The sequence below is a fragment of the Cucumis sativus genome, chromosome 2, assembly GCF_000004075.3.
Source record: "Cucumis sativus cultivar 9930 chromosome 2, Cucumber_9930_V3, whole genome shotgun sequence".
NCBI classification, from domain to species: domain Eukaryota; kingdom Viridiplantae; phylum Streptophyta; class Magnoliopsida; order Cucurbitales; family Cucurbitaceae; genus Cucumis; species Cucumis sativus.
Window position 1 is genome coordinate 19,413,913 of NC_026656.2, and position 9,485 is coordinate 19,423,397.

Below are 9,485 nucleotides of genomic sequence, written 5' to 3' on the forward strand. Positions count from 1 at the left end.
AATATTTAGGAAAAGCAAATTAAAAAAGCAGAAGTAGAAGAAGTAATGCCATGTGTGACTAAAAGAGAGGTCTCCATCAACTTCAAAAGCACTTTGAGTTGGAAAGTTTGGAACTATACTCAATTTCTAAAACCAATGATTTTAAAAAAAAATCTGCCATTTAAAATAAAATTCCATTAAAATATGTAAATGTATCTTTAAACTAAAGTTATCTAATTCTACATGGCCCTTTAAATAAGTCAAAATCTGACTTATGGAATACTTGCAATTAAAACCTTATAATAAACGTAGCCCTTCTCACTATATTATTTTATTAGCTATTCTGGTGGTAATAAAGGTATCATAATCCCCAACTATTTGTTTTATGGGCTACATTACAAAATTCATAGTAGGCCTCGGCCCAACATAGTTCAACCCTAAGCTTTCGTGCAACCAATCTTCTCTCACGTGAGCTAAGGTTGGACTAGACATTACATTGGATTAGGGTTGGGTTGGGCCCAGCTACTATAATGGGTTGTTCAACATTGGCTTAGGTCAGCTCGGCCCGTTTCATTTCGCTACTCACGTTTATATTTTTTTGTATTAATAATTTTTTTAATGTTACAACTTATACAGAGCTGAAAATTTAATTAAGATAAGGTTACTAATGTTTTGATTAGTTGAATACTTAAATTTCCGTTTTATGTCGTTAAATTTAATTATACTAAGATTACTGTAACTTTTTCGATTCTCTCATTCAACGTAGAATTAATGAAAAAAATAAACAAAAATGTTTTAGCTATTTTATGGACATGAAGAAATATGGTGAGATTCTAACTTGAAAATTGGGATTAATAATTTGAGAATTTTCGTGGGCTAAACAGAATATTAATTAAAAGAGTTTCACTATATTTGGTACAATAAAATATAATAATTAATTTAAAGTAAGAAGGGTCAAAATGTAATTTTAGCCATTAAATTTTGATAAGCAATGATCCAAACAAATAAATTTGAAGAACACAAAACCATTTAGAATGCTATCAACTTAACCTCAAATCAGAATTACAAAAGTGTGAGTTGTGAGTATTGGTAAAATATTTGAAAACATGACAAGTCGAAATTGATTGCATGTGATTCGGTGCGCTTTGTGTTATATTAAAATCGTTTTTTAATGCGATTCGGTTCGATTTAACATTTTAATCGATTCTAAAATCAAACCAAATCGCTTCATTTTAACCACATAAAAAATTTAAATAAAATTAAAAAATATTCATAAATATTTTATTTTTAAAACTTAGGTAAATATGTTACCTAGAATCCACTAATGTCTAAAATAAAAAGAGAAATTTTATAGAACTTTGAACTTTGGTGGTTCGAGATTGTCTGAAATTCAAAATAGAAAAGTAAATTTTATCTAATTTTATCTAACTTAACGCTTTGATGGCTTGATATTCTTCCAAATTTAACTAAATCGCATATGCGGTTCGATTTTGATTCAGTTTGATACAAACATGCGATTTGATTCGATTTTTTATGAGTTTTTTTTTTTTTTTTGCATCTTGTGATTTGGTACGATTTTAGGTTGAAACTGAAAGTGAGTATTCACAAAGAGAACAAGATGAAGCTACTTTATCTGGCTCTATTTCAAATTAGAATTAACTTACAGGAGTATCTCATTTATTAAGTAATTAGTTAGACAAATGGAGTTCAATTCGTATTATAATTTCCTTTTATTGGCAACAAACATAAGTTTGAATCAGCTAGATATGATATGTTTTCTTTGACGTGCTTGTTTATTTATTTTTATACAAAATCAAATCTCAATTCTATATAATAAAAGTTTACATTAATTACCGTAACACTAAACTCACTCAATAGGTGCATATACACACTAACACATTTTCATCGTGATGCACAATTATATTAAAATATAGATATATATAGAATCAATAGATGCATTAAAGGATATATATATATATATATTGAATGGATGCGTGTATCTCGGATCATGTATATTTGATTTGGTGGCTAAATAATAAATGTATTCTACATTTCCTAGTTTTAGTCATTTTCTTATGTGGGTGTAATCTCACTTTTACCCACAATATCGTACATGCATGGAAGGGCATTTTCGGTGTTTTACTTCTTCTTTTAAACCATATGCTATTTTCCACGTGGACTTCAGTGGCTGCGCTATAATAATTTTACAAAGAGAAAAGGTAATATAAAATAAAACAATAAAATTAATTACGATAATGCTAATGTATTAATTACTGAAAATATCTTCATCCGTAGCCTTTATTTTTTGTCACTCTCATTGGCCCTATCTCACATCTTAAAGGGAAGCATTTGAATAAAGTATTAATTACTATTCGTTTCTATCATATTCTTTTATTTTATTTTTCTTGAATGTATTCAAATTCTAATTACTATACATGTATGTATTGTCTATGCTAAACAACATTTCAAACAATAAAACTAAGAAAACGACCAAATTTGAACCAATCACAACATCTAAAAACTAAATTAGACGAAGGAAAATGGATCAACCAATTGAGTATGATCACCAAATGCCTATTAGGATAAGTAATTCACTTGTTCCGATAAATTAAAAGACAATCCTAGTTTAGTTCTCGAATCCTATTTTTAAACGCGATTTTAGTTTAGTTATTATTGTAAATAACATAATATAGACTTAAGAAAATTAAGTAAGTTCAATGTACACTTTTAAGTTTTCGTAATTTTTGCTATGTTTATTCATTATTTAATTTTAGCATCAAAACATATGTGATTGGTGGTACCACATCGATGATGTGTATATATTCATACTTTTGAAGGATTATGTTATTTTTTTTTTTAACCGTATAAATTTATTGTAATTGAAAGTCAAACTATTTCCATGTTCAAAAGTATAGGAAGTAAGCTGAATGGATAAAAAAAAGTACATAAAACCAACAAATTTAAGTACAATTATAAATGGAGTATGGTGTAGTTTGAGATGGATTAATTAAATCTTCAAAAGTACATATGCAATTAACTAATTAATTGAATAATCCTCCTAAACTTGTGATGTATTATCGTAATGTCACGTAATTTATTTGCCTGTATCAATTAATGACATGTCTTAGTTGAAAATACTTTTATAAGCATTATTTTCATGTAATAAGTAAAAGTTTAAAGGATTTCATAAAAAGAATACTATTTTGAAGTTTTGAATTTAGTTTTATTTGATTCATAAGTTTCAAGAGGTTACATATGTAGTTTCAGTTTAATTTTAATCTCTATATTATAATTATATCATTGAATTTAAGTTATGTTTTGATGCCTACTTAAGTTTTAAATGTATATGATCAATTTTGAATTTTCACTAATTACCTTTACTTTTCATATCACAAGTGTTTATGTTTATCAATTATTTTATAAAAATGTAACTAATGAATTAATTTTATTACTATTAAAATTACAGACTAACTAATGAATTAAATTACATAATTATTTTAAATTAACTAATAAACATTAGAAATAAAGATATTAAGCGTTAAAAAATTAAAGTTATAAGGTTGAAACATTTTCTTAAATTAAAACAAAACTCAAATCTTACTCATTAAATTATAAAATTTTAAAAATAAAAGACGAAAATGAAACTAAACTAAAAAAAATACTAAACTAATAGAAACCAAATGAATTAAATTTACATTAACGATTTTGTATTTACACAAGTTGAGTTATATTTTTTTAAATACAGACCAATATCGACAAAGAAAAATTTCCAAATAATCTATTTTAGTCCACAAATATAGTATTAATCTATTTTAATTTATCGTATTTTACTATATTTGTAAATATTATGTTTCAAATGTTTTTTCTATTTAACGTACCAATTTTCTTTAAAGAAATATCCATAAAAGTTTTATATGTTGATATGGATATAATATTTTTTTTTAGTATATTGATAAAATTGAAATATAGGATATTATAATTGTTAGTGTAATAAAGTAAAGGAAGAGAAGACAGTTGAGAAAACTTAAATAGAAAGGGGTGATGAAATTCTGGTGTGTGTTTGTGTCTGTCATATATACTAACTAGTAAACCTACCCTCTGACAATTTAATATCACCAAAACCATTTAATCTCATTACTCTATCCATACACACATATACTAATGTTAATAAAAGAAAAATAAATCCCTCAACAGTCTCGATCTTCACGCACTGAGATAAGACATAGTACGCTCGATTGTGTTGTTTAAGTTTTGAAAAATAATATCATATCATTGTGAAAATGAAGACTTGAGAGTTTGAGATTGTGTGGTTGTTGTGTTGCTATCAAATTTAGTACAATACTATCATCAATTAGAGGGGTTTGTGGCTGAAATTGGATTGTTTAACCTATGTTATGAGTTTTTTTAAGCACTAAAAGAGTTAGTTTTAGGATAATTGTTGGAGGATAAATGATAAAAAAGAACACGAGGTTGAATATAATTCAAAGTAAACATATCTGTGCATAATTGTATGGTAAATAAAGAAAAAATCGTACTTTTTTTAGATTTTATATAGAAAATATTGCCAAAGTCACACGTAAATTTTAATGGTAAAAATTGAGATTTAAAATTTATACAACTCAAATAATCTATACTAACCAACCCACGTAAGGGTTAAATTGGGTATTTAGCAATTAATTTGGGTTAGATGAAGTTGAATTTCTTTTTAATTTTTTTAGATTAGGTTGAGTTTGAGTTATAATTTAAAAATAGTCCACGATCTAATCCAAATTTATAATATTATTAAAATTGATATATTTTATACTTATAAATATTGTAATTCATACTTATATGTTAGATTTTGATATTTAACGTTGGATGAGTTTTATGAAAATTTAGTTATTTTTATAGATTGTAACCAAACTTTAACTATTTTAAGTTAATAAAAAATATAGTTAACAAAATAAAAGAAATAAATAACCAACAACCAACCCATTTACGTCTTTAGTATAATTTATATCATTATGTAAATTTAAAAGTATTTTGATTTTAACAATTTGCTCTTAATAATAAATTCAAATTAGTTAAGTTATTCATGAATCAATTCAACCATAAAATTTCAGTTTATTTGAATTCATCCCAAATGGAAACCACATACGCCAAATTAAATTGTTTTTTGGTAGATAAAATAAGACTTTTAACTAAACGACGAAGATGGTGTAATTTTAAATAGTTAATTATGTTTGAATCGATGTAAAAGAAGAAGATGAGAGTCGAGAGAAAGAGAGAGGGGAGAGGTGGGTTGAGAGCATTAAACAAAAGAGAAAGCCGGTGGTGTAATGAGTAATTGAGAGTGACGAAGGAAAGACGTTGAAGAAAGGAAGAGTTATTTAAATTTCAATGTCAATCACTTGAATTCGGCATTTAAAGTGAATTTAAACGTCAATTAATGAAGGCAGGTAAACTCCCTTCACATTCATCTCTATCTCTCTTCACTATTACCCACCAAATTTATTTTCAATTTCTTTTACTATTTTTCGACTTTACAGCAAAACATACATTTAAATATCTTATGTAATCAATTAAGTTTAATTCTTAGAATAGTAATTATTATCATATAGTTATTCAAATAAAGTTTTATATGTAAATTATACCACATTCCAAATTTACATATACCATTGTCTTTTCAAAACCTAACTCAATTAAATTATAATTAATTGTAATATACATACACAAAAGTCAAACTTTTTAAACCTATAAATCCCAAATGCTTTAATTTTCATTGCATTCCCAACCGCTATATATGACCCAATGCAATAAAATATGGATGAGTATTACAATATATGCATATTTTTGAATGCTCCAATGGTTTCTTGTAGTAAGAAAAGAAAAACATATCCAAAATAAAATTTGACCTAATTAAACTATTTGTAAATACTATCGATGATAGGTCTCTTTTGTATTGATAAACTCATTAGTATTTATATCTAAATCAGAATTGAGTTATGGTTTTCGTTATTAGAAAAATTAAATTAAATATCTTTGTCCATATAACGATCTGATTTTTGAAGGTAACAAAAGAATTAGAAGCCTTGATGAATTACAAACATGTAGAGAAACCCTAATTTATTGTGTTGGGTTATTTTGATTTAAGTGTGTGGCTTAAAGGCATGCAGTAGTGCCTATACTTAGGAGATGAAACATGAAGGCAGCTGCATATTGTTGGTTCAAAAACATTATACTAAACAATATAATGCACATTTATGTCTCTCAAAAAATGCACATTTTGGGGCCTATGGAATTGCAGTTGGAAACACAAGCATGCTTTATGTGAAGAAAGGGGAAATTTTTGTTACATAATTAATGATACAATAAGCTTCTTGCTATTTAGTTTAATTCAATGGAATACATACATACATACATATAAATAAATGCATGATCAATATATGGAGGGAAGAGACTAGTTAATTAATTAAGACACATAATAATTGAATTTTGTAATGTTTTAATTTTTAAATTAGGTACCATTTAAATTGAATAACGAAATAATGGAAAGTTGTATTATTGAGATAATATGAGATTATTAAGTGAAATTTTAGAAATGAGTCAAGTTGGCGATCATTTTGATAACTATTTGATTTTTGGTTTTTGAAAATTGTGTTGTTTTTTTTTTTTTAAATTTCTTATGATAAGGATTTTAATCTTTTATAAATAAATTAAAAAAGTTGAATTCTTAGTCAAATTCTAAAAACAAAAGAATATTTAAAAAAAAAACTAAAATCGAAATAATTATTGAATAATATCAAGAGAATGAATCTTTGGAGTATTCTGAACCCTTCATGAACATCACAACAAATATGATTAAAAAATTTATAGCTCCCATGTAAATAAGGAGTTGCACAGCAACTACAAACTGGGCGTTTGCTAGAATATAGAATAATGATATAGAAACAAGAACCAGTCCCAACGAAAAAGTAGAATAAATGGAGTTGTTCTTTCGTTAGATAGAGAAAACCAAGAAAGTCCTATCGGGTCCTGAGAACTGGTCCATTAGAAAAATCTAGTGTGTGGAAATGAACATAATGACAAATATAAAACAGATAACTAAAGAAGATATTCAAAGATAAAAGGAAACATGAGAGTGGGAGTTGGTTTGAATCATGATTACAACTTTCATTGAAACGGGTTGAATTCTTCAACATTCAACGTCGTATTGATATTTCTCTCAAACATTTTTATAAAATTGAGACCTCAACATTGTTCCTTTAAAAATTAATTAAGGTTGTGACTAGGATAATATTGATACGTAGTTTGGGGAGGAGGGAGGGGTGAAGTTAAGTGTGTGTGGAAGTGGGTGTTGAGAGTTATGAAAATATTAAGTTCATTGAGCGACCTCAATTGTGGAAGTTGGAGTTATTATGTGTATTAAATTAAAGAATCCTCCATAGATATATTCAAAAACCAAAAACCTTTTTCCATAGCCCCTTCTTCAATTGCATTCAACTCTTTCCCTTCTCTCATTTATTGTTTTCTTCAACCTCCCTTTGCCATTTCCCACCCTCTCATAATTAAACCCTTCCCCTCTCTTTTTAGGCATAAAAAATCAGGTGGCCTTTCATATTAATTAGGTCTATAAACTTTCCCCATCACAAAAAGGAAGTTAAATTTAGTTAACAACTTCACATATAGATTGGGGATTAGGTCCGTAAGTTAAATTTAGTTAACAACTTCACATATAGATTGGGGATTAGGTCCATAAACTTAGTTTATCGTGTCTTTGGTTCTCTCAATTCGTTTATGTATTATTTCTCGATAAAGGAACAAATCTATTGATATTTTGACCTCAATCGTGGGTTTTGGTTTATCTAGATGTTTTTTAGTGTCAAGTGCAATTTTATTCTTGTTGCTCACAAGCGATGTTTGTCAAATACAAGTGTATTTGCATTGTATCATTTTCTTGTTTCTTTGAATAAGTCCTAATTTGAATACATACAAATAATAAATAAATAAATAAATATATTCACACATTTGAGAATACATTATTAATCGACTGCTTGTCAAAATGAATATAGTTCAACTGACAGAAAAAGTCATTCTTTCAATTACAGACATTAAATGTTTGACTTTTTTCACAAAGTGTTGAAAAAAAAAGTTCCCTTGATTGCTCTTTCTCTCCTATATATAGTCCATATACATGTAATCAACTATATGACATATATCATCGTCCTAACTAAACCCTAATCTAGGTTGATTCTGGTCGAGGGAGGTTGATCAACCACGTTGTATTAGAAACTTTTAAAAGTACTAATGACTATTGACCAAGTATAAATGTTAATCAATAAATTTGGTTACTTATTGTTATTAGTAAAGCAGTAGGGCAAAGTTTTTTATTTAGCCAAGTGTAGGGTCATGTCTTAGTAGGACCTTTATGAAGTGAAGTTTCCACCCTATTTAAGATTCTCAACTGCAGTAGTTTAAAATCTTTCTCCTATATATATATATATATAACCAACCGGCCATTCCAAACACACAGAAATTAAAAGATAAAAAAAGAGGCCATCGATCAATTTGAAGCTATGGTTCCCTTTCAATCCCACCCCTCTTCTCTAAATGACAAGATCACATCAGCAATTCAAGAGCCTGCAGATAATTTAGCAAAGAAGAGGAAGTGGGAAGAGTCGATGATCCCAACGCCACCCTTGAACTCCGTATTAGATATCGAGCTTCACCTCGAAACTCCATTACCTTTCTATTGGCAAAGGTGTCTCGACATCCAGGTCTTTTCTTTTCTCCTGATCGATACAAACCCCTATTTGTTGTATCTTTTTTCTATTTGCTAAAGTGGTTGTATAATTAAATTTACTAGGCCTATTGATCGGTGGTTGTTTATAGTATTAAAATAGGAGGTTTGAGTAGCTTTCTGGGTCAGTAAGTGATTTGATATTATTAATTAGCTTAAATCTCGATAGAGTTAAAGTGTGGTGATGATTTCTTTTTCTTCGTTTTCAGTCGGGCAAGATACACTTTTACAACATGACGACTCAAAAGAGAACATGGAAAGATCCAAGGGACAAACTCGAGAAAGATGATGACGACGACGATGAAGAAGATGACAACCGCTATGACAAGAACGACATGAGTTTGGACCTTGAACTCAACTTGACTTGTGAATCCATGGAGAAGAACAACAATCATCAAACCGTACAAGGTGTGCGTCGTGCTATAAATGACGGAATGATGTTTGGGTTATCGGAAAATTACAACCACAACAACAACAAAAAGGCGGAGATGGTGGCGGCCGTTTGCATGAGGTGCCATTTGTTAGTGATGTTGTGTAAATCTTCGCCGGAGTGTCCTAACTGTAAATTTATGAACTCGCCGCCGGAGCAGACCTCCCCGGCGATGTCCAAGCGCCGGTGTCATCTTTCTTGGTAATTAAAGTGATAATTATATATTTATATAATATAAAGTTAGGAGAAAAATGAAAAACTCTTTAATAATTAATTATAATTATTCTCTTTAATTAA

The 9,485-nt window shown here is 28.2% G+C and overlaps 1 protein-coding gene across 1 annotated transcript; it reads left to right on the plus strand.

The window, feature by feature from the left end:
* Positions 1-8,452: 8,452 nt before the first annotated feature.
* Positions 8,453-9,485, plus strand: LOC101203360. The gene is made up of 2 exons (XM_004152595.3): positions 8,453-8,735; positions 8,968-9,485. The coding sequence occupies exons 1-2, from the start codon at positions 8,535-8,537 to the stop codon at positions 9,391-9,393; spliced, it is 627 nt and encodes a 208-aa protein (XP_004152643.1). The 5' UTR covers positions 8,453-8,534; the 3' UTR covers positions 9,394-9,485.

Excerpts from the sequence above, each read along its gene's own strand:
- LOC101203360 (XM_004152595.3), top strand. The coding sequence starts at position 8,535 with ATGGTTCCCTTTCAATCCCACCCCTCTTCTCTAAATGACAAGATCACA. Across the intron at positions 8,736-8,967 it reads AAAGGTGTCTCGACATCCAG|TCGGGCAAGATACACTTTTA; the intron begins GTCTTTTCTTTT and ends CTTCGTTTTCAG.